The 25,494-nt window shown below is 37.5% G+C and overlaps 1 protein-coding gene across 2 annotated transcripts; it reads right to left on the bottom strand.

Moving 5' to 3' along the window:
• LOC104586656 (uncharacterized) lies at positions 1-25,494 on the bottom strand. 2 transcript variants are annotated; one of them, XM_010243953.3, is made up of 13 exons: positions 24,768-25,494; positions 23,844-23,996; positions 23,524-23,736; positions 23,346-23,435; positions 23,025-23,141; positions 20,312-20,581; positions 19,502-19,658; positions 15,783-15,860; positions 13,969-14,069; positions 13,294-13,464; positions 9,558-9,632; positions 8,735-8,842; positions 1-414 (listed from the first exon to the last, which is right to left on the bottom strand). In XM_010243953.3, the coding sequence occupies exons 1-13, from the start codon at positions 25,152-25,154 to the stop codon at positions 82-84; spliced, it is 2,253 nt and encodes a 750-aa protein (XP_010242255.2). In that variant the 5' UTR covers positions 25,155-25,494; the 3' UTR covers positions 1-81. The 2 variants fall into 2 exon arrangements, with proteins under 2 accessions (XP_010242255.2, XP_088746236.1); XM_088890110.1 differs by lacking the exon at positions 15,783-15,860.

Here is a 25,494-nt window from a genome sequence, read left to right as displayed (position 1 = left end):
TGGGGTTAATGGGGATAAATATATTATAAAACATATTTGGAAGCCAAATAATGCTAAGTTTTTATTGTCATATACATGAAGTCATGAACAACAGACATCTGAACAACATTCTATACAGCCAAAACAAGATAAGGCCGTACAAAGCTGAGAAAGAATAATTGCACATTGATCATTTAACCGGGAACAAGTCTGAATGCAGAAAAGGCAACAACAATTATTAGATAATATGTCACAACAGTTCGAAGCTGCCTTCACAAGAATATCTACAGGTTCCAAGGAGACTTCAGCAGATCCAGGAGGAATGTTGTCCGCAGTTGCAGCCAAGTTTCCAAAGCCTATTCCAAAGCTTGGCAAGAGATTTATCTTGCAGTCTTTAGAGGCCATGAGCTTTGCAAGGTCGATTTTGTACCAAACCTGTTCATATCGAGTTAGAATGTAAACAAATAAAGATAAGTTAACATGATAAAATGACCTCAAAACCATCACGTTATTCAAGCCAGGGGTTATTTGAGGTGAGCTCTTAACAATGAGTAATTAGTACAAAACACAATAGGATATGTTAGTCCTTAGTGATGAACATGCATGCTCATAGGTACTAAAAATTCCTAAGATAGTCAAGTCCCTAAAAAGTTCTGATTTTGGCTAATCACTCAAGCAGAACACTTGATCACCCAGTCAACTGCTTGACTCTGTGCTTAATCACTAATACAGCTACAATAAAATCAATATGATATAGTATACTAATAATTGCCTTTCTCAGGACTGTTAATGAATGACCATTAAAGATCAGTAAGGAATGGGAACATACAAAAAACAACAACAAAGGAAATGTATCAAAATTGATGGCCAAGAGCCAGAACCTTAACATCACAACCCAGACATTAGACACAAAAGAGCATAAAAAAAAAAAAAAACTAATTTAACTTCTTCATTCCATCCGTAGCAAGGTTGATATAGATCAAAGAAATAAGATACTCATTCTGGAAGCCATTGATTTAACTTCCCTGATGTTATCCCAATAAGCTTTCTGGACCTTCTATAACTCCTTTTTCTTAAGTGCAAAGACGGAAATAATAGGGAACTGACACTGCCAATTCAACAAAATCTCAGGGGAGTATGAGTTCAGTCTTCAAATTTTCGGTTGCAGTACTTGATGAACAGTTGAATATACCACAAATTATACCTTTAATGCTGATTATGATCCAATTGAATAGCAGCATGCTATACACGAGCATAATTGTACATGATTTTTTTATATATATTTGCATGTGATCCAATTGTATATCATCATTATTGTGATAGCTTGCACCCAAGTGGGGTCCAAGATATAAATCTTATTCCCCAATTCTAGCCACTCAAAAGGCTACATCTTTTTGTATTTAGTGTCCTTTCATGATCATTCAATTAAATTTGTAGAAATTTCCTATTCTCACTCTAAATATTCAAAAATCACTAAAAATAGCATAAATCAATTATTGATCTATGTATCTGCAATATCTTACACTAGATCTACCTAAACACCTACATGAATGAGAAAAAAGAGAAAAATTATGAAAAAACGATGATATTACAATAAGATTTCAAAGTCTTGGTTTTCCAACCCCGCTAACCCTCCAAATTCATTTTGTGCTATTTTTCATTCTCTCCTCCACCCCCTCCAAAAAAAAAAAAAGAAACAAAAAGAAAAGGAAAGGAAAGAAAACTACAAAGAAAGGGAATTCACAGGTTATTTCAATGGGATCATAGGACCTGTAATGCTTCATTCCAAGAATCTCAACATTAATGAAATGGAACATATAATGACCAAATTGGTTAACAGAAATGGTGACCCTATGATAATGATCTCAAAGTGGTTGGGTTGAATTGAATGGATTCCAAGCTTCAGATCTGAAACACAACACAAGGCCATAAAAGAAACCAGAAACTTAAGGAGTGTCCAATCCAAAACCAAAGAGCCTTTGTTTTATTAAGAGAGGCTTTTTAAAATTACAAATGTGCTTTTCTGGGCCTCTGCAATTCTTTAATAAGTTAATTTCGAGCCTAGAAATTCATTTGGAACAATTAATGGTGGCTTCATCATTTTCTTTCCCTCCATGGTTTCACAAAAATTATCCCTAATTAATCCAAGCTTGTTGGTCTGACTAGCCTACTCTTACCATTTACCACCAAAATGGTAAGTAGTGGGGGGGATAGTGGGGTGTTAGGTCCCCTTGTCTCAACCCCTATTTCACTCCTGAAAAGAGCCTTGGAGAATCCATTTAGCTCACATCCTAATATCTCAAGCATATGATCTAGAAAACCCCTTTTTCTATTTATATTACTACATGTAAAGAGACTGGGCCGAATGGGTCCTAGTATCTTCTCTTGTAATATTTTTTTCTATTTTCCTGTTAGTTAATGGGCCTGTTATTTCTTTTTGTTTGATCTCTTTATGTTACTGCCTAGCTGGCCACCCACTTAAGGGCATACTTGTAATTATTTTAACATTAATTTTTAGTAAAAGGGATTAGAGAAGAAAGTGAAGGATTATTCGAACCTTTCTTCTTCCTCCTCCTCTTTTCTCCATCTTCTTCTCTTGTACTGCTGCTCTTACTTTTCTTCCTCCTTTTTCTCTCTAATTTTTCATGTTTACACCTATTTTTGAGGACTGGTTTACATCTTGGTGTCAGAGCAGGTTTCTTTCTTCCTTCTTTTCTTCTTCCTCTTTTCCCATACACCCTTAGATTAAGAGAGTGTATGGAGAGATAGGTTCTCTATAGCTCAGAGGATCTCTGGCCTAGTTGGTAGAGGGTTTGGAGAGTTTAAATCTGGTTGGATATTGCCAAGAAGTAGTGTTGTTCTGTTTCTGCCCAAAACCCTAGCCGACTAAAGATTTTCGAAAGTACAGGTAAAGGTGAAGCTTTGGGTGTGGTGCTCTATGCTTGGGAGGTGTCTTTTGACTCCTAAAGGAGGGCGGTTCAAGTTTGGAAGAGATTAGGAAGCTCTGGTAGGAGCGGCTGCATCTTCTCTCTTCCTCCCCAACAGTTGGACGGAGTAAAACCCTAGTTTTCAAGCATCTGGGTTCTGGTTTGACTTCAAGTAAGTTCATATAGTAAAATTTCTGGTTCTTTGATTTTCGTTTGATTAATGGAGCCATACGGAAGTGAGTTCAAGCATGTGCCGGTTTCCGGCCTTGGCTCGGTAGATTCCGTTTTGACTGGTGTGACCACAATCAAGCTAGATGGGACAAATTATCTTGCTTGGGCATAGTCTATAAGAATTTATGTCTGTAGTAGAGGAAAACTTGGGTATCTCACAAGTAGTAAAGTGAAACCCGAAGAGACAGACCCTGAATTTGAGAATGGATGCAGAAGAACTATACGGTCATTGGATGGTTGGTTAACTTTATGCAACCTCATATAAGTCAGCATTATCTTTGGATGTCTTCGGCTAAGGAGATATAGGACGGTATTACTGAGACCTATTCACAGAAGTTGAATGTAGCCAGAGTCTACAAGTTGAAAAGTGACGTGAAGAACCTAAGACAGAGAGAGAAGAGTGTAGCAATCTACTATTCTATACTGAAATCCCTATGGCAAGAAATTGATGTTATGGAGAAAGTTGTATGGGAGAGTAAGAATGATGCTGAAATGTATAGGAAGTTGGTGGAGAGAAATAGGAGCAGATATGTGAATATTGCAAGAAACCGAGGCATACAAAGGACACTTGTTGGAAGCTTCATCCAGAGCTTCTTCCTGATAGGTTTAAGAATAACAACAGTTCTAAGAAGGGCAGTCAGGTAGGAAAGCCTAAGATAGCTAATGTTGATACAGTATGTGAAGGAGGAAATAAGGAGAGTGAAGAAAAATCAACTATTGAGCAATTGGCAGCAATGAAGGCGGATTTTGAAAAGTATGGAAGGCTGCTAAATCACTTGGAAGCTACTGTTTCTTCATCTCACTCTTCCAGCAACACATCATCATCATCTGCATTTGCTCACTCAAGTATTTGTGCTTCTGCCAATCATGCTTCATTTTCAAGTAATCATAAAATCCCTTGGATTATTGATTCCGATGCATCAGACCATATGACCAGCCTGTCTAATCTCTTCTGCTCATACCACATTCTCTTTGGTAAAGAGAAAATATCCCTTGTTGATGGGTCTCTTGCTCCCATTTCTGGTAAAGGGGATATAAAGACCTCTGACACCCTTTATTTATCCTCTGTCTTTCATGTCCCTAAACTTAATACAAACATTTTATCTGTTAGCAGCTTAACTAAATCCATGAATTATAGCATAACCTTTTTTCCCACTCATTGTGTTTTTCAGGACCTGCAATCTCAGAGGATGATTGGGAGTGGCCATGAGGCGAACGGAATATACTTGTTGAACACACCGGATAGAGCTTTTGGACCACCTCATGGAGTTGCCTTAGAGCCAGTCTTGTCAAAGTTTATTAACAAAGTCTTGTTATGTCACTTTCGGTTTGGTCATCTGTCTTTTTCTGCTTTGAGTCATTTGTTTCCAGATATGTTTAAGGGAGTGTCTTTATCGAGTCTTCATTGTGAGTTGTGTGAACTGGCAAAGCATTGTAGACATTCTTATTCAGTAAGCAATAAAAGATCACTTTCTCCTTTTCATATTGTTCACTCTGATGTGTGAGGGTCATATCATTTGCCAACTATGGGGGGTTACAGGTACTTTATCCTTTTTATTGATGACTACTCTCATTACACTTGGATTTATCTCATGAAATCCAGGGATGAAGTACCAGCTATGGTGCAAAAATTTCATGAACTCATCCTCACCCAGTTTAACACTCAGATCAAAATATTCCGTTCTGATAATGCTAAGGAGTATTTTGATAAAACCCTCTCCGCCTATCTTGAAATTTTTGGGGTTATTCATCAAAGTTCTTGTTCCTACATTCCACAATAGAACGGAGTGACGGAAAGGAAGAACCGAAATGTGGTTGAAGTTGCCAGATCCCTCCTGTTTGCATCCCATGTTCCTATAAAATTTTGGGGAGATGTTGTTCTTACTACTACCTTTTTGATCAACCGTATGCCCTCTCGGGTTCTTAACTTCAAAACCCCCTTTAGCCTTCTCTTCCTGGATGAGGATCTTTTTTTCTCTTCCTCTCCGGGTTTTTGGGTGCACTTGCTATGTGCATGTTCACAGCCATCAAAGGCACAAATTTGAACTTAAGGCTCATAAATGTGTTTTTCGGGGATATGCCTCCACACAGAAGGGATATTGTTGTTTTGATCCAGCTAGTGGAACCCGCTTTGTATCTTGGGATGTCACATATGCTGAGTTGACTCCTTTCTTTAGTATTTCTCCTGAGGGGGAGAAATCTGAAGAACCCTTCGCTATGTCTCCAGTTGTTCCTCTTCCCATTCCTCTCATGAGGTACTTCTCTCACTGGACCTACCTCCAATATTCCTGTTCCTCCTCCTCCATTTCATTTTCCTATAATTCCTCCTCATCCTATTCTCCAAAGGTGGTACCAAAGGCACAGATTCAGACATGGGCAAGTTGTTTCAACTCCTACAGAAGAGCCTCTTACTCCTCCCATCATTACTGAGGTAACAGGTCAGCCTTCCTCTGACCCATCTACATCTTTCCCAGACCTTGACCTTCCTATTGCTCTCCGCAAGGGCAACCGGAAGTGTACAACCCATTGTATCTCCAAACACCTGTCTTACAGCCTCTCTCTCCTTCCTACTACTCTTTTCTTGCTTCTGTTTCTTCCCATGTGATACCCAGGTCCGTACCGGAAGCCTTATCTAAACCTGAATGGAGGGATGCTATGATGGCTGAATTGGATGCTTTGCATAAGAACCATACCTGGGATATTGTTGACTTGCCTGAAGGGAAGGAACCCGTGGGTTGTAAATGGGTGTTTACCATTAAATATCACTCTGATGGATCTATTGAGAGGTTTAAGGCTAGGCTGGTTGCTAAAGGATACACTCAGATGTATGGTATTGACTATCTTGAGACATTTGCTCCTATAGCTAATATGACCTCAGTCCGGGTTTTGTTATCTCTAGCTGCTACTTTTGATTGGCCCCTACACCAATTTGATGTTAAAAATGCCTTCTTGAATGGAGACCTACATGAAGAGGTCTATATGTCTTTGCCTCCAGGGGTGTATGGGAAGGAAATGCAAGGCAAGGTGTGTAAACTGCGGAAATCTATTTATGGTCTCAAATAGTCTCCTCGGGCTTGGTTTGAGAGGTTTAGGGCTGCTCGTCTCCTTTGGTTTCACACAAACTCAATCTGATCATACCCTGTTCTTGAAGAGAAATGACTCTCTGGTGACCTTTTTGATAGTTTATGTTGATGATATTGTGGTCATGGGTAATGACACTCAAGAGGTCAGTAAACTCAAAAGATTTCTTAACTCTGAATTTGAGATCAAGGATTTGGGAGATCTTCGGTATTTTTTGGGCATTGAAGTTGCCAGATCTAAGGATGGTATCTTCATTTCTCAGCGTAAATATGACCTTGACCTCCACTTGGAGCTAAACCAATCTCCACTCCTATTGATCCCAATCATAAGCTTTCTGCTACAGATGGTAACCTTTTATCTGATAAGGGGGTGTTTCAGAGACTGCTTGGGAAGTTGTTATATCTTTGCATGACTCGGCCGGACATTTCTTATGCAGTAAGTGTTATTAGTCAAATTATGCGTTCTCCCAGAGATACTCATTTAGCTGTTGCAGAAAGGGTTCTGTGTTACTTGAAAGGTACTCTAGGGAATGGTATTCTATTTGCCAAACATGGACACATGAAGCTGGAAGCTTTCACTGATGTTGATTAGGCAAGATGTATTGATGATAGGAGATCCACCTCAGGTTATTGTGCTCTGGTCGCTGGGAACATTGTGTCATGGAGGAGTAAGAAACAGTCTGTAGTTGCTAGATCCTCAGCTGAAGCAGAATACAGGGCAATGGCACATGGTGTGTCAGAATTATTGTGGCTACGATCCCTTTTAGAAGAATTAGGGGTTGACTATGAGAAGCCAATGATGCTCTACTGTGACAACCAAGCAGCTATCAATATTGCACATAATCCTGTTCAACATGACAGAACTAAGCACATTGAGGTTGATAGACATTTTATAAGGGAAAGAGTTTCCTTAGGAGAAGTTTGTTTGCCATTCATCACATCAGACGAACAATTGGCTGATATCTTGACCAAGGGAGTTCCGAGAGGGAAAATGACATACTATATAAGCAAGCTAGGCACATCTTTGCTCAGCTTGAGGGGGAGTGTAAAGAGACTGGGCCGAATGGGTCTTAGTATCTTCTCTTGTAATATTTTTTTCTATTTTCCTGTTAGCTAATGGGCCTCTCTTAATGGGCCTGTTATTTCTTTTTGTTTGATCTCTTTATGTTACTGCTTAGCTGGCCGCCCACTTAAGGGCATACTTGTAATTATTTTAACATTAATTTTTAGTAAAAGGGATTAGAGAAGAAAGGGAAGGATTATTCGAACCTTTCTTCTTCTTCCTCCTCTTTTCTCCATTTTCTTCTCTTGTACTGCTGCTCTTACTTTTCTTCCTCCTTTTTCTCTCTAATTTTCAAGTTTACACCTATTTTTGAGGACTGGTTTACATCTCTACAACAGAGGCAAGCATTACAATAGCATAAAATAATACAAAAATAAACCATAGCAATATATTAATAATCTAAACAGTGTTGAACAATCATTTTCAGTTTGGTGCATGCCATGGTCGCCTCTTATGATCATAACGCCCTCCTAAGTGACAGAGGTACTTGCCTCACTGAAGACCAGACCATAGGTGTTAACATGGCAGCAACTTGTGCCATGACATTTCACAAGCCCATGGCCTTGGCACTCTTAACACCAATCAAGAAACTGTAGTTTGGTACTATAGTTTATATCCATGTCATAAAGCTTCTGACAGGACAAACTTAAGCAAAATTTATTAACGATCTCATTTTTAGGTAACCATGGAGGTCCATGTGAAGCTATGATGCACCTTGAAAGTTGTCATTTCCATCACATGCAACACGTACCACTTTGCACTTAACGAAGATTCAGAGAAATTCCAGTTACATTGTAAATCAGTGAACCTAACCTTTGGATTTTTTTTTTCAAAAGTGGCCACCCTCAGACTTAAAAATGTGTTCTCATACTTAGGCATTAATCTATATTATATGAAAATTATCATCATCTAAGTCTTATCCCAACTATATGGGGTTGGCTACATGAATTCTGTTTTTGCCATTCCACATGGCCTTTGTCATTTGCCCCTAGCCCTTCTAGCCCCTTCAACTTGCAATAGATTGCTTCTTGCTACGGGTGCAATAGCTTCTATGCACATAGCCACACCATTTAAGTCTATTTTCTCTCATTTTATCACCTATTGGAACTACTCTTGGGTTCCTTTGAATGATTTTATTTCTGACACTATCCTTTCTAGTTTTTCCACTAAGCCATCTCAGAATATGCTTTTCTACCACACTTTTTTTGGATATTATATGAAAATTATACTGACATACAATACAATATTGATAATTTTTTCATTACTAACATATTCTTACATAAAACACTTGTAATCGGAAACCAAATTTGCCTTTAAACCTCAAAATTAACAAACATCCTATAAAATGGGGCTTCGATAATTTTCAGACTGCTCAAAGAGAACTGAGTTTCTAACCATGGATGAAATTTTTGCATGAAGCTAGCATACTTCTTCTGTATTCTACATAAACATACCTCTCCTGTCCCAAGTGGTTCAGATGTATGTTTCCCTCTTTCTGTCTGAAGTAAAACCATACATGTATACTCAGATGGAATGCCAGTTTGTAAGCTCATTTTAGCAACCTGTGAGGTGAAAGGAAATGGCTGAAAAAATTGCATCCACCATTAAGCAAAATACTGAAAACTAACTAGATCAACATGCAGACAAAATGACAACTAGGCTTCTACTGGTCAACCAAATGGCTTGCTAGTGAGCACAAAATTAATTTTAGCTCATTCTTATCATTCACATTTTAAGCCAGGACAGCATATGACACAAATAAGACTGCTTATCAGAATGACCAAAGTACCCCAAACATGCTGCTCAGTTGGATTTCTAAGTTCCTGTCTGTGTTCTTAGCATTTGTTAGGATGGCACTAACATCAAGGAACCAGAGAAGTGAGGTATGTTATACATAGGACATCCCAAAGGGTAAATAAAATGATAGCCCAACCTCATGATCTTGACTACCTGATCCATCTCAACCCTTTGGAGATCCAAAAAAGATTGCTGCTTGGTCCCCTCCCTCCAACAACAACGAAAGAAATGAAAAAAATGGTCTAATAACATTACAAAATCTGGAACACATACATACCACCATAGAGTTTCTGCACTCTTTCGTTAATTTTCTGTGTTCTTTCTTTTATTCTTCCTCCCAATTTTGTGCAGACTTAAAGGACAAAAGCAGTGTATGGCAGCACATTTTATGTATATTGTAATAATTTTGGCATATGCTTATTTTATGTTTATTTCAGTTTTCAGCACATTCATCAAAAACAAGAAAGGTGGATAACAGACCTTATCTTCAAGAGGTTTACTTTCTGAAAACCATGCTTGGGCTGTGAGCATACCAATTTGTTGCTTTGCAAAGACCTGTACAGAGAGGCAATAATTGAAGTCCAAAAATATAAATATTTGTACCTTGTCCATTCAAAAAGTATCAGTTGTATTCAACTTATAAGAGGTGTCAAAAAGCAGGTATTTATTTATTTTTTGATAAATGATAAAAATTTTATTAGAGCATAATTAAGTATCACATGATTACAAAGTACATCCAGCGGAGGTGCGAGATGCAGCCCCAACCATATAAACTGATATTACAACTGAGCCCAGAATAGTTCAGACCTATGCACCCCCTGTTTTGCAAAAAAATCAGCAATCCCGTTAGCTGACCGCCTTTCCCATTGGACTGAAATTGTCATATCTCTGACCAGCCACTTAAATCTTTTCATATATTCTTTGTATTTCCAAATTACAGTTTCAGGTTCCTTCAATCACCCTATTACCAAAGAGTCCCCTTCAATTAACAGTCTATCATAATTTAAATCTTTAGCAATCTGTACTCCCTGCAAGACAGCTTGGAACTCTGAAAAAACCGAGTCCCCTATTCCAGCTGGACCTGAAAACACAGCAACAACATGACCATCAAAGTTTCTAAAGACTCCCCCTATAACAGCCGGGCCTGGGTTCCCTAGGCTGCTGCCATCAAAATTCAGTTTGATGAATCCTTCATCTGGTAGTTTCCAGCCCATAACAGGTTTAACCCTTGTTGCAGAACCTCTACCTACGACTTCCAAATTTCTCCACATATCATCAAAGGAGAATTCACAACATAACTTTAGGGACTTGGCCCACATTAAAGCTCTATATAAAATGCAATCCAGAACTGCTTCCTTATTTTCTTTCTTTATCATTGAACACTCTGCCATTCATTTCCTCCCACACCATCCAAATCAATGCAGCCATAATACATCTCCACAAAATTTTACCCCTTCTCTTTGGCCAACTTAAGGTTGTTGGTTCAAAGAGACTTTTCATCTGAGTAGGCAAGCTCCACCTGTGACCAAGAAGTTCAAAAAGTTTTTCCCAGAGACTAGCAACAAAAGGGCAGGACATCAGAAGATGGTAGCAGTTTTCTCCACTTGCTTTACACAGGGTACACCAGTTAGGGGACAGGCACATAAAAGGTCTTCTTTTTTGCAAAACATCCAGTGTTTATTTTCCCATGGAAAACTTCCCAGCACAAGGCCCCGACCTTGGGAGGAATAGGTTTAGACTAGATTTCATCAGCAGGGCAAGGAAGAGAGTTCAGGTTTGAACACAAGAAAGCGAAGGAGGCACAAGAAAAAAGACCTTTGGGATGTGGAATCCAAATCCGACCATCTGATCTAGAAAAATCCAGGACAACAGAATCAAGAATTTGTAACAACAAGGTTGCCCTTTCTGATTCAAGGTCCCTTAAATTTCTTCTTAACCCTAAGTTCCAGCTGAATCCAGTCAACTCAGAGAGGGAAACAAAATGAGAGACAGGTTCTTTTTTAAACAAAGAAAGAGAAAACAAAGAGGGGAACAGATCTTTAAGGGTTGAATTATCTCCAAAATAAACATCATACCTGATTTGACTTAGGAACTGAGGAAGCACTCCACAAATAGATTTCCAAGGAGAAGCCAAAGTAGCCCTCAACGATACCCCAGCATCCCAACCATTGCCTACAGAACCATGGATACTACCAATCATCTCTTGCCACAATCTTCCCCTCTCCAGATTCCACCTCCAAAGCCATTTACCTAGTAAAGAGGATTTTTTCTTGTTTAAGTTTCCTATGCCTAGTTCCCCTTGATCTTACTTTTATACTTTTACACACTACATCCCATTTGATCAAATGATCCTTTCTACCTTCCCCTGGCTCCCACAAAAAGTCTCTCATCAGCTTTTCTAGCTTCATCACTTTCCTCCGTGGCATTCTAAACACCAATAAATAATAGGCTGGCAAATTTGCTAATGTGGATTTGATTAGGGTAATTCTACCTCTCATCGAAATATAATTTCTCTTCCAAGCAGCCCAATCTCTTTGAACACCTTTCCACAACTGGGTTCCAAAACCTGCTTTCTTTTGGATTGTCTCCTAGTGGCATCCCAATGTATCTTAAGGGTCGAACAGTTATCGGGCAACCTAAAGACTTAGCTACTTCCTCGAGCTCCTCCTGCTTCAAATTTATTCCTGCCACACAACTCTACTCAAAATTTGTTTTCAACTTAGAAATATGTTCAAACAACTTGATCACCTCCTTCAACTACCTTGCCTTTAATGGATCCCCACCCTCACAGAAAATAATTGTATCATCTGCAAATTGTAAGTGTGTCACCACTGTATTAAGCCTGCCTACTCTCCACCCTTTAAAGAGGTCCATCATATCTGATCTTAGGAGGAGTCTACTAAACACATCCGCTATTAGGGTAAAAAGGAAGGGGGACAGGTTTTCAAACAACCTTCAATACATCCACACCATCTTTCCCCAAAACTATAGCATTTCAATACTTCCAACAGAAAAATCCAGTCCACCATGTCATGGGCCTTCTCCAGGTCTAATTTACACATGAAACCTTTTCTCCTCCTCCTCTTATAGTCCTCCACACATTCATTGGCTATCAGAATTTGATCGGTAATTTGTCTACCTTGAACAAAGGCCCCTTGAGATTGTGTAACCACATAATGGAATTGAGGAAATATCTACCAATACTGGTACCACCATGGATGTTTCTTGACTCCTCAAAGAAAAAGGAAAAAAAAAGTATGAATGTTCCTTGTCTTCTCTGTCTATCGACAGTTCTTTCATGTGTTAGTGCATACTCTCTGAAATATTTTGCAGGAGATGGGTGGATATGAGTGGATGTAGACCTATGTTACCCAGATACAGCAAGGAGATGGGTGGATATGGTATTGGATATGAAATTTGAACTAAACTTGAAGTACCCAACATGATATAGTACCCTTTAGCAGGTATTTGGGTACCTGACATTGCGGGATTAAATTTAGATGAGCCAAAATTTACAAACCCTCTACGGTCTATGAATATCCTACAACAGGTTGCACCTACATCATACAAAAGGTGATCAGTCTTTAAAAAACCAACTCGGAAACAAAAACACTTTTCCCTTTGTGCAGTGGTTCAACTGTCCAGGGTCAAACAAGTTAGCCCATGACGCTATTAATTATACAAAGATCATATAAAATACATAAAAATGACAAGAATATACAGAAAATTACAGAAAAATTGGGTATATCTATAGTATTATGTAGTCATCGTATTAAACAAAAATGTGTAAAAATAAGAATTATTGTTATTAATGATGGAAATGACTACAAATACAGAAAATGCAAAAAAAAAGACATATGGATATTAGGTTTTTAGGGTTTGGATGCAAGCTCATAAAAATAAAGAATATTTTATAGTTAAAAGGTTTACTTTCTAACTATAAAATAAATGTGTAATGCCAAAACTAGATAGATATTCTGCCTAATACCAATGGATTTTGGACTTTACATCTTCAAATAAAATGAAAGAAATTATAATGGTAATTTTAATCAATACTAACAAACAAAAATATGTACATAAATAAACATGAAAGAGTAAAGGCTGAGTATGCCACGATTGTATTCTGTGCAACATTGATATAGTTGGACTTTATATTTTCAAATAAAACCAAAGAAAATACAATAAAGTTAACCAACAAATTAAATGGAAACCTTACTTTGTCAAGAGGGATGCCCTTTGCTTTTTGCACCTTCAAATCTATTGTTAAGTTGCTCATGTCTCCCAAAATACCTCCAAGTGTAACAGTGTCAGGAAAGTTCCCTTTGTATCTGCCTGACACAGTCAATGGGCTTCCAGATAAAAGGTCTGGAAGATGATATGGATATACCTGTCAGATGATTGAAAGAAACTTAAGTAAGAGAACAGGCTTTGTAGGTCAGAGAATATGTCAAAATAGAAAAATAAAATGAGATTCAAGGTTAACTAAATTTATTGCATTTCATTAACACACATTAATAGCTCTTTTCCAATTTTTACATCCTTGCAAATCATCATAAAGGAAAGACAAGTGAACTCTTAGGGGAAAAAAAAGACGTGCAAAAAAGCAGCAATAACAATAGCAACAGCAACAGCAACAGCAACAACAACAATAATAAGACCCCAATAAATACTTGATATGAATCATATGATACCCATCCAATCCAGAATGCAGTTGATAAATCACAAGTGGTATGTAGTACAAGTACAACCAACACAAAAATATGCAAGCAGCATCTTTTTAGAAAAATAAGGAAATTAGATAGCTTACTTCTCAACCAGAATAATTGGAGATAGATATCTGTAGAATGATTACAAGTTACTAGATAAAGCAGATATATCTAAACAGACATACCTCAAGTGTGTCAAGATTCTCCAAAGCATCGATGATAACATTTGAAAGAATGGGAGATGATGCTGTGGTGAGTAGTTTTTGTAGTTGAAGTTCAATTGAATCTGTGCAGATACAACAGAACTAATTAAGTTGGTCAGTGTTCTAAAGTCCCCTTTTATCCAAGACTAGATCTTTCATTGCCATATAGGGTCTGTTCTTTGCCAGTAAGTTTGGGGGGGTGGGGGGGTTGGTCATTGTGGTATGTGGAAGTTGCCCAACTTGGGCCCATGGAAAGTGAACCTCTCTCTCCAGTAAATTTTTCGGCCACTTTCCCAGGTAAGTTTTACCCTTTTCCGAGGTGGGTAAATCACTTACCCATGGAGGAAAATTGGCCAAACTATTGTGGGACTAAAATGCCCCTGCTAGCATGCAAAAGTTAGGGCTCTTTTGGGAAATTGTCTCATTTACCCAGCTAACATTTCCTAACAAAAGAACACGGGTGAATGCATTTAACCGGGGAAACGTTACCCAAGTAACACTTCCTTGGGTAAATACATTTACCCCCAAGTAAACTTCCTGGCAAACAAACAAGGTCATAGTGGTTTAATGAATTTGAGTAGGATGCAGCTTCAGTTAGATTCAACTTGAACAACTGACTCAACCAATTGGAGGTTGTGTTGCAGGGGTGAAAACAAACCAACTTGACTCCAAGTTGTTTATGTTTATGTATGCATTCAAATGTGCGGTGATAAATATAACGAACATTATAACTTGATTGGCTTGGTGATAAGAATTCACATAATTGAGGTAGTGAGTTTGTCTCTTAGACCTAGTTTTCAAGAAATCTCCATATCCACATTTACATAGTATCTTTTCAAACTAAATTGGAGACCATGCTGCACCCAGACCTTCCCACTGGATTAAAGCTAGTTGAGCAAGCCTCCAGCATAACCTGACCCAAGTTGCCTGAATTTTGAGCACTGAAAAGCTCATGCTTGATAAACTGAATTCTCCTGGACTTGTAAACAGAATGAATCAAGTGTATTTATTCTTTTCAAAAAAAAAAAAAAGGAATCAAGTGTATTTATGGTTGGAGAGACTTGCATTCAAAAAGCTCAGTCAAAGAAGAGAAAAGGGAAGAAAGAAAAACATATGGCCATTTTGATATGGAGATAGTTGCTTATAAGGCAGAGAAAAACTACCCAAGATAGGGTTTGGTACTTTTTTAAGTAATTCAGTTAAACCATGGTAGACAATCTACTCCTTTCTTGCCCTCAAAAATCAAAACTACGCAAAATGTGCCACCTCAATCAAAACCAACCAAAAATTTATGTTTTATTATGTAATTTTATTTTTTCTATCAAATAGATTTCAATTTTGTAATTTTAAAAATAGAAGGTTTGGCATATTGAAGTGGGCTTATTTGAAAAGGAAAAAGTGTGCAAAACTTGCAATAGGCCAAAAATTCTTCTTGTAGGTGGACTTTCAAGAGTTTCAATGTATTTTGAGGTCATTCAATAGAAGCAAACAATGTTTGGTGACCTTAATTTTATTTCCATACAAGGGCACACTAGGAGAGCTTATCTCCTTAAACTTACATTCTCAATCTTCAGATATCCCTTGTTCAAAAGGGTTATTAGTAAGGCTGTGCCTCCGCTAGCTAGTTAACCAGAAATTTTGAATTTTCACAAATGAACTTAAAATAAATGGACCATCCTGAAAAATCTTCATACTATTAAGTTTGATATGGGTTTTACCTCACAGCATCACAATGACATGAATTTATAAATAAACTTCAAAATGACAATATCTTATTTCAAGAGAAGAGTACTGACCTACATCATATGCAGCACCATAATGACCCCGGCCAATTAGTGCAAGCATTTGCAAAAAGTAATGATTACAGTACAGACCTGGAAGATTATTCACAACATATGTCAACTGGAAATGGCAAAAGAAAAAGCTCTCACTACTCAGTATATAGATTTTCCTTGCATCCAAAGGTTTACATCTGAAATGATTTGCCAATGGGTCAAGCCAACATGATGTATGTCCACCATCTGCTTGTGACATACAGATAGACAAAAGAATAAGTGATCCCCCCTCCCAAACTACATGCAGGATATTGAGGATAGGAGTTCTTATACATTCTATAGAACATCTGAGAAGGAAAAGGGTTGAGAACACCCAATTTATAACTGTTAGCCCAAAATGCAGCTAACCTCAATATATCTACCCATTCTACCAAAAAAAGGCCAAGCTGGTACAAGAACATACTAGCAAGAATTTATGTGCTACCAAATGTTACCAGAATAGATTGAGGCTTGGGCCTTGCTGGACTCTAAAGCTAAGCTTCATTCAGGCACCCATATTGTTAGGCCCAGCGGAGGAGAAGACCCAAGCGGTGCAGCTCAGGCCCATCAGGCCCAGGTGCCAGTCCAGAATAACCCAAGGATCACGCAAGTAACACCACCCATCACTCTTGTATACAACCAACGTCCACGTTTTGAAAATTAATCATGTACTGAGAACATGCACTGAGAAATGTCAGAGTCGGTTATAGTGGCAGCTGGCCATTTGCTATATAGGCCCATTCACGAATGCATGAAGCAAGAAGAATCATTGGGATTCTCTCTCTCTCTCTCTCTCGTCTTCTACCTGTCGTTCATTTCAGGAGGGCGAGCTCCCTCGAACCAGCTCACCGGTGACAGAATAGCAGCGGGACTTATCACATATAACCATATAATCCAAAGTGAACCATGATTATGGTGGCAGTGCAGATGAAGACTTATCACAAGATCTACAGTCAGTTAACTTCTGTATTCACCCTAACAGAAAAAGGAGGCATTGGATATAATTTTCCTTGATCCTTTGGTCATTAATCTTATGACCCTCTCCAAAAATAACAAGAATACCTGGTGTTTTGGTGCCAGATATGGGTAGCACTACATAGGTTTCCAACTATGGTCTGCAAGTTATTCAAGAAAGTCAACTATGAGCCAGGCACTTCTTCTATTCACTTAAGAACATCTTTAGTCAATATGCCAACCATAGTTCTCAAGGCACTAAATCAAGTTTGAGCAACAGCAGAGAGCCTTGTTGCCTAGGCATCTAGTATCCACCTAGACATTGTCTAATAGTACCTTTGGAGGGAACTATCCACAAGTCGTCTCATATTTGACTCTCCAAAATACATCTCAGAGTCAGCTGCAGTGTGAATCAGGCAGATTTGCCAAAATTCCTGCTGCATTGACTCTCCAAAATTAAGAATCCTCACTTTAACCACCTCTATGTAACAATGGTCCAACCGTTTAAATTGTACAATAGGGGGCTCTACCATTTGAATGTAATTTAACTATTTAAGTTTTGTGTGTGTCAAATAAAAGGATATAAGAAACAAACATATAAAGAGATGGGGACCCTTGTTATTTTAATGCAACAAAAGGTATAGAGGAGAGAAATGTGGGTGGTTTAATTGCACAGAAAAAGAACAAAGGAAGTGGCAAAGCTTACACTTTTAAGTTGAAGTTTGGTCTTTTATAAGGCACTTTTATCATACATTGGCTTAGCTGCATTACACTTGAAGTATTTCACCTTATATATGGAAACACCAAGGCAAGGCACAAGGCAATCCAATTAAAATGCTTTATTACCTATACATTGCCCAGGCATCATGTTGACGCTATGCACTTTGTTAGTGTACGGGTCTATTAATGCGTTGAACAGGGCTGGCTTTTGGGTTTAACTAGATCACAGTAGAGGCCGGTTTGATTTTCCATGGGTAATTGGTGGGTATTTAAACGTAGTCTAACTGCCTTGTGAGAAGCAGGTCTAGCTGGGAGATTTTTTTTGACCTATAACTGATTTTGCAGATTTTATCAGATAAAATGAACCAGTGGAATCAGTCTTGAAAGACAGCTGCTTCACCCGGTCCTATAACCAAGAAATCCCAAATGTTGGTAGCATTGACAGATTTTCAGTTTACCCAGATTTGGAATCCCACTTCCCTGATGCCTGCCAAGAAAAATTATGCAACAGGCTTTCTGATTGCAAAGCCATTCTTCTTAGGTCTTTCCCTTCTGTCAGATTAAGAGATCCTTCACATTTGAGAAGATGGGATTCCTTGATGATGATCTTATTCCAATGTTTGAAGAGAAGTATATTCTTTCCTTGTGATGGAGGGAAAAAGGAGACTGAGGAGAAAATAATAGCATTCAAGAGCAGAAAATTCACTTTCTCTAATAATGGCTGAGAGAAAGGTTAGAATGAGCTAGATTGGCTATAGATGAGGAAACTCCTTGGAGTCAAAAGTCTAGATCTAACAAGGCTTATGGTGGAAAAAACTCCAAGTTTTTCTATGCTTAAGCTAACTTCAGGATAAAGGTTTCAGAGTTGTTGTTAAACTATTTTCAGATGTCATATGCTTCCTGGATGGTCTTAAGTTTTTAATATGAAAATTTTCAAGGCAACTTGGAGCTTTTAGAGATGATTTGATGAGTACTTTTTCTGAATTCTACAACATAAATCAGATCTTGCTTCTATAAAAATTTTATTTCTGTATCCCAAAGGAAGCATATGTGGAGAAGGATCTCAAGGATTTTTTGCTATTAGTTTGACAAGTAATCTTTAGGGTGGTGGCAAACTCAAAATGTTCAAATCACCAGGATAAAGGCTGATATTGAAAACATTTTTCAGAACTAGAAATTAAATGAATATCCAAGGTGAGATCCTTTTATGTAACTATTGCTAGAAATAGAACAGAATCTTAGGTCTGGTCTTGCCGAAGGTTGAGACATTTATATGGCTTGCCTTCCTTGGCAAGGTCCTCACAGTAGATCACTTGAATGATAGAGGCCTTAGAATTCCAAATAGATATTGTATGTGCAATGAAGTGGAGGAACTAGTGGGCAATTTGTTTCTCTCTCTTGTTCATAGACTTTTCTACCCTGAAATTTCTTCACCTCTTTACAGTCTTCATTGGGTTTTTTTTTTCAGCCTTGGTTAGGAATGTTATCTGATCATGGCCTTCAATCTCGGTGGACGCAAGAGGTGGTTCTTTTATGTGTATGGTTCCTTATGCCATTTGTTGAAGACTTGGAGCATTTCAAAAGAAAGGAATTATAGAATCTTCAAAGGAAAAAAGAGAGATAAAGAGAGATTTTTTATTCATCTATGTACTTGTGTAAGTAGGTTCATTGTAAACTAGTAATTGACTCTTGAAGAATTTGGTGCTTTTTTCCTAGGTATGATTTTATACTTAATTGGCATACAAATTTGGGTGTAGAGGGTGGTACACTGTAAAGCAGGCTTTTTCCTTTGCCTTCCTTTGTGTCCTCATAATTTCTATAAATAAAATTTTATTACTTGATTAAAAAACAAAAGTAGCAGGCATTTGTTTTGGAATGTATAGAACTGATGAAGAACAATTTTAGCTAAGAAATGTTAATATATTGCAAAGTATATTATCGCATGTATGTACTATATAGAATATTCTTTTCTATAACAAATTAACAAGGTCAACAAGAAGTGGAACCTAAGCACCAGAAATCTTTACCTATACCAAATGTGGAAATGCGTGGTGATATGGATTCTCTACTTGGCAGTTTGGCTTTCATAAGCTCACATATGTTTCTTTCATCCTCAACAGACCCATCAGTAATGAGGAAAATCATAGGAAACAAATCAAAAGTGTTGGATAACATATCAACTGCCTGAAGAGAAAACAGATGAAACAAAAAACATAGACATTAAATTTGGAGTTGATATTAATGAAGACTTGTTATGATAGGACTAATAATTTGGCAACTGGAAATAAATATGAAGTGAATAATAAACATGAGACTATAATTGCTTAAAATGTGCACAATGTGTAACAATAAGGAATATTCTTATCAATCCAAAGCAAACTTGTTGACAAATAACCTCTTAACTTAACCATAAATGTGCACAATTCTACTTTCATATCCTTTCCATTTAACACATTTGGTTTCATTGCTGATCAAAAGAAAATAACATATTCTTAAATATTTTATATTCTAAATGATGAACAAGATCTACAAATGACAAAGCAATTTTACTAATCAATGAAGGACTAAGACCCATCCAAAAAAATGCAGTTTGTGGATATAGATATTCATCACCATGAAACATGCAAAAAGGAAAATGTCAGTTCATTTTCTTTTTTTTTTCCATTTTATTGAAAAAACATTTTTCCTTATGGGTGCAAGCTTGTATGTTACAACAGTGATTCTTAATAACTCAATGAAATGCTAAAGCAAATTCAAAGAATTAAAAAGAATTAATAGTTAACTTTTGAAATGTCAATAATATCAACAATAATCAAGGCTCAAAAAGGATACAATACCTGATTTAAGGGAAGCAGAAGGTTTGTTCCACCCCTCGAAACAAAGTTTATACTGATCCACTGAGAAGCATTTTCAATTGTTTCTTTTGTTGCTCTTTCCAGTGAAGATGAGAATAAATACGTCTCTCCATTGAAAGCTATGATGTTAAAAGTGTCTTCTGGGGTGAGCTGGTAGAGTGCTGCACATAGTCCATTTTTCACACTCTCAAGGGACCTTCCCAACATGCTTGCACTAATATCAACAACAAATACAACCCCCTTTCTGAAAACCTACCAGGTCCATTATAATCAGATTAAGATAAACATGATAAAACCTGAAGATAAACTAACTGAAGACTCGTAAATTTTATAAAGGTTGTAATATCATGATCCTTGGGAGTATAAATATTTATCCTCCAGGAGAAGTCAACTCAAGGGAAATCATCAGCTACAATTCTTTTCTATTCTTTATTTTCTAAATTCTGATCAAATTGGAAATACATGTTTCCCTGTTTTCTAGAAACAGATATAACACTTTGCACCTTGGAGGATGATGAAAATTTCAAAATTTCATTCTACAATGGAGAGCAATATAATTTTTTAAGTCCTCACTGTGCAGTTGTTGCTGAAAATCAAACTTATATCATAGAATGATCTGACCATGTAGTTGGAATAAGAAAGTTGATACAGGACTTTGTTGATTTGTATAAAGAGTATGCACAAAAAACAATATAATAATCATAAACTTAGTTAATTTTTCTAGATAATAGGGAACATGCATAATTAGGAATACTGGATGAGTAATCTATCTTTATGCACAGATAAAAGCATAGCAGATCCCTTAGCAATGTTAAATTGATACATTTGTTACCAACTAATCATAAAGATTTATTTTTTTTTTTTTTTGAGAGAGAGAGAAGATAACCGATCCTAGAGATTAAGCAGGTGCTATGCAAACTAGCATGTTCAGCAACCAAGTTACTACAATAAACTGCTATTTTAGTGTTTCTTTTCTTTTTTTCAAAGAAGACAATAAAGAGAAGGATGTAAACATGAGAGGTTGTACAACAATATACAAGAAACAGCAAGCATTTTTTTAATAGCAATTTTGTTTTAGGTGCTTGAATTAATAGTTTCTTTTGTGCAACGGAAGAAGCCAATGGCTTTATAGCAGGCATTCTAAAAGGGAAGCCCAGTGGACAAGGCTCCCACCAATGTGGGGTCTGGGGAGGGACAGATATATGCAGCCCTGCACATACATAGAGGCTGTTTCCAAGATTTGAACCCTGATCACCCAGGTCATAATGGAGCAACCCAGCCGTTGAAATGTTATTTGACCCGGGTCACCTGGGGTCTAGCGAAATATAAGTTGTCCATAATGTATAGATTGTTATTGATTTACTGAAACAAAAGAATATTACATCAGCCCATGCACATCAGGGCAATGTACAAAGAGGATATACAACGATCTCCACATCATTCACCACTATCTATACAAAAAGAGTCTCTTTCAACAAAAAGAATTATAAGATAAACCTTTAAAAAGTTCTAAACCAAGAAATTAACATTCCCTTGTTTTCCAAGTTACAAATTTTTAAATTAATAGAATAATGATGAGGCTAGATCCTTAGTCCTTTATGCACATAGTTGGTGGTGCAGACCATTTCCCAAGGAAAGGATATGTGCAGCACCTTAAAGAAATTTCATAGAAATGGACCAGAAAGAGGAATAAGAGAGACCCCTCAATGATAAAATCAAAGAATTTCACTGACTTTAAAAATGAAAGAGAACATGACTATTTATAGAGAGAGAAGGCTCTCCTTCTAAGAAAACCCTAATCTTAGCTTGTTACTTAAGCCACCCTATAAGTCAAAATAAGAGAAACAAAATTAGAAAGACATACACATAATATCTCCTGAGCCTAAATACCTGGATACTGAACATACTCAGACCCAATTAGCAGGGTCTGGGCCCACAAATTATGACTGAGTGTAACTGTGGTCCATATGTTAAGACCTGCAAGGTATTGGGCATGACTTGGACCCAGTTAGCAGGTAGCCAGAAAACATTTTAAAGTATATGGATATTGAAATTTATTGAAGGGAAGAAAAGAAAATCCACTTTTTTTGCCTTTTATGTCTAATTGAAGACATGCAATAAAGCTTGGATTTTAGACTTGCTAATTTCTCCACATTCTGATTAGTTCCAATTATTTGGTGTGTCCAGGTCCAGGTTTGAACCCAACAAGATCCAAAACCAACGCATCTAATAGGGTCTTGGTCAAGGTATATATGAAACCATCCATTGGCCTGACCTGACCTACTGACACCCCTACTAGTGATCAATTTTAAATTTTTTGAAAGACTAGAGGGCCATTAGCCAATGTTGCTCCAAGTTATCGAGGTTCTTGGGAGAGGTCAACTGGATATGGACCTGACCATTGGCATTTTTTTGGCACAAAGTGACCACTGTTGGATTCAATCCATGTTCACAAAATTTAATGGGTTATATTCGTATTTCATAATCCTTATGCTATAACGAATATTGTGTATGGGTATTGACAAACAGGCATAGCATATAATGAATATTGCATATACAATAAACCAACAATGCATTCCCATACTAGAAAATACATCATATATATGCAAATACACCCAATGACAGAACCCGAATAGTCAGAGGTGATAGAAGTAATCATTTGATGAACGAAAGCTTTATAAAATAGAGAACAAACCTTTCTATTCTTGTTATTTCCTGGGAAAAGATAAAGGCAGAACATCTCTCTTTGATCAAAATCATGTATGGATGGAGATTGCAGGAACAAGGAACCATGTATATCACTTGAACAGACCTGTGTCATGAAGATAATCATGGGCAGTATGTTGGATTCTAGAAAAGTGTAAAATGAAGGTTGTTCCTCAAAAATTGTTCCATGTGCCTCCAACTCCAACATGTACAGGACACATGCATATATGGTGCAGATAATACTTTTCTGAACAGTAGTGATTCATTTATAGTGTATTTGAAAAACAATATCTATTGTTCAAGGTTATACCTCATATGAAAAAATAAAGTCCGCACTTGACCATGTAAGCACATTTGTTTCATATGAGAAACCCAATTTCCCTGCTTGGCGCCTTATTTCCTGGAGTAACCCAAAAAATAAAGTATCAATTAATTCATTTAGGGACTCCAATGTCAAAGTCCGAACTAATAATTTAGTGGAAATTCACCTTTAAAGGATGGCTAGTTTTCTTGCACAAGACTTCTGCCCCAGTACCAGCGTTCACATTCAACTCTATCTTTTCTCTTTTGGGAAGTTTCATTCCAGCAGGATTGACATACTCTGGAAAGCTGAACGGTACATGAAGCAAAAACTGACCACATTTGTATGATAACTTTTGAGACCAAACGACTTTAACAGACAGATTGGTCCCTCCATTAACCTTGAAAAGGATGGGAGAATTAGATGCTTTCAAGGATCAAAATCAAAATCATCTTCCCGTTCAAAAAAAAAAAGGATATTAACTAAAAAATCTAGATAACAAATTACCTCCGGAATTGTTAAGGTAAAAATGTGGGGTTTCAAAAACCCTCCATCCTTTGCTTTGGCTACTTTTAAAATGTCTGCCTTTTCTTCTATCGTAATCAATCGAGTGCCATATGATTTTGTAGTAACATCAACTTCAACACCTAGAATTGAACCCTGTTAGCCAAATCATATTTTGGATGTGAATAAGAAATTAAGATTAAGTAAATGCCAAGGCCTAAGAAAGCAAACAGAAATGAATGGTACCACCTATATATACATCATAACATGAGAAAGTCAAAAAAACCCAGAAAGCAAGCATAAATGAATGGTACGACCTATCATATAATGACAAGAGAAGCCAACAAAACATTTTCATCACAAAGAGGCGTAAAGTTACATATTAAAAAAATTATATGCAAATGAAAATAGAAAATAGTTTCTTCTTTCAGAAATCAGCATGTCTTCTTCTTCCATTTTATGCTCAATGAAGAAATCGATACAGATCTTCTTTTATGCTCAATGAAAAAAGAGGCATGAATTATATGCAAATGAAAATATGAAATAGTTTTATTTTCAGAAATCAGCATGTCTTCTTTTCCATTTTATGCTCAATGAAGAAATCGATACAGAGCTGGATAAGCATCTAAATAATGCTCTAAAGCCCAAGTAGACCGGACAGATATGAACTAGGTCCTAATTGGTCCGTTCTAACCATCAACAGAGTACACAGATTTGACCTATGAACTCAAATGGACTAAAACAGTCAGAAATTGACATGGTTGAACCACCGGATCCCTTGATCTATGAGGTTTGCACTCAAATAAACTGAACAGTACAACGCAGAAGGAAGCTGAAACAACTGCAAAACCAATAATTCTACATCGAATGGACAGCCTACTAAAGAATAAGCTCCGCATCAAATATCATGAACCAGCTTCTTTATACCTGCTCGCCCATGGGGACTGCAATGCGGCAGCTACAGCTCCGACTTCCCATAACACAGTGAACACGCCACGACCCGCTAACACTAACAAGCGCAGTATCCAAGTAACAGTCCACTTGAACCGCAATATCGTTCATCTGAAGCGGAATCAAAGCCGGCGGATCGCATAGCCCGTGCACGTAAGGCTGGTAGCTTGGAATGTCCGGGTTATCGACGACTGCGGGATCAGAAATCACCGCATACACCATCGGTGCCGTGGGAAGATGTGTTCGCCGGGACTTCTTCATCGCCGCCGGAAGCGGAGGCAAGACCGGATGGTGTTTCCCATAGTAGAGCCGTTTTGAGAGCCTAAAACCTTCTTCGACGGATTTCGAGAAGTCGTCAGCCATTCGAAAGAATTTTCCCAAGAGAGACGGTGAAGATTGTTTGAGCACGAAGGAGAGGATGTTATTTGAAGGAGCAGAAGACGATGGAGAAGACTGACAGACTGTCCAGAGAATCGCTTCCAATCCAAGGTCGCTCTGATGTTTCAATTAAAATATATATAGCTCATTAGCTCCTGCTCCTCCTGTTTGTGCTTGTGCGTTAAAAAGTAAAAGAAAATAGGATTTTTGGCAAGTGAGTCGTGGACTAGTGGGTTCCGGTCCGGCAGGTGAACGCGCGCTCTCATCGAGTGAATCATGAGCACCACCCTTTCATAACTCATTCATCATTGGTTGGAAAATTTAA

Source organism: Nelumbo nucifera, chromosome 6, assembly GCF_055504915.1.
Source record: "Nelumbo nucifera cultivar China Antique chromosome 6, China Antique-T2T, whole genome shotgun sequence".
Lineage (NCBI taxonomy): Eukaryota > Viridiplantae > Streptophyta > Magnoliopsida > Proteales > Nelumbonaceae > Nelumbo > Nelumbo nucifera.
This window is presented reverse-complemented; position numbering and strand designations above follow the sequence as displayed.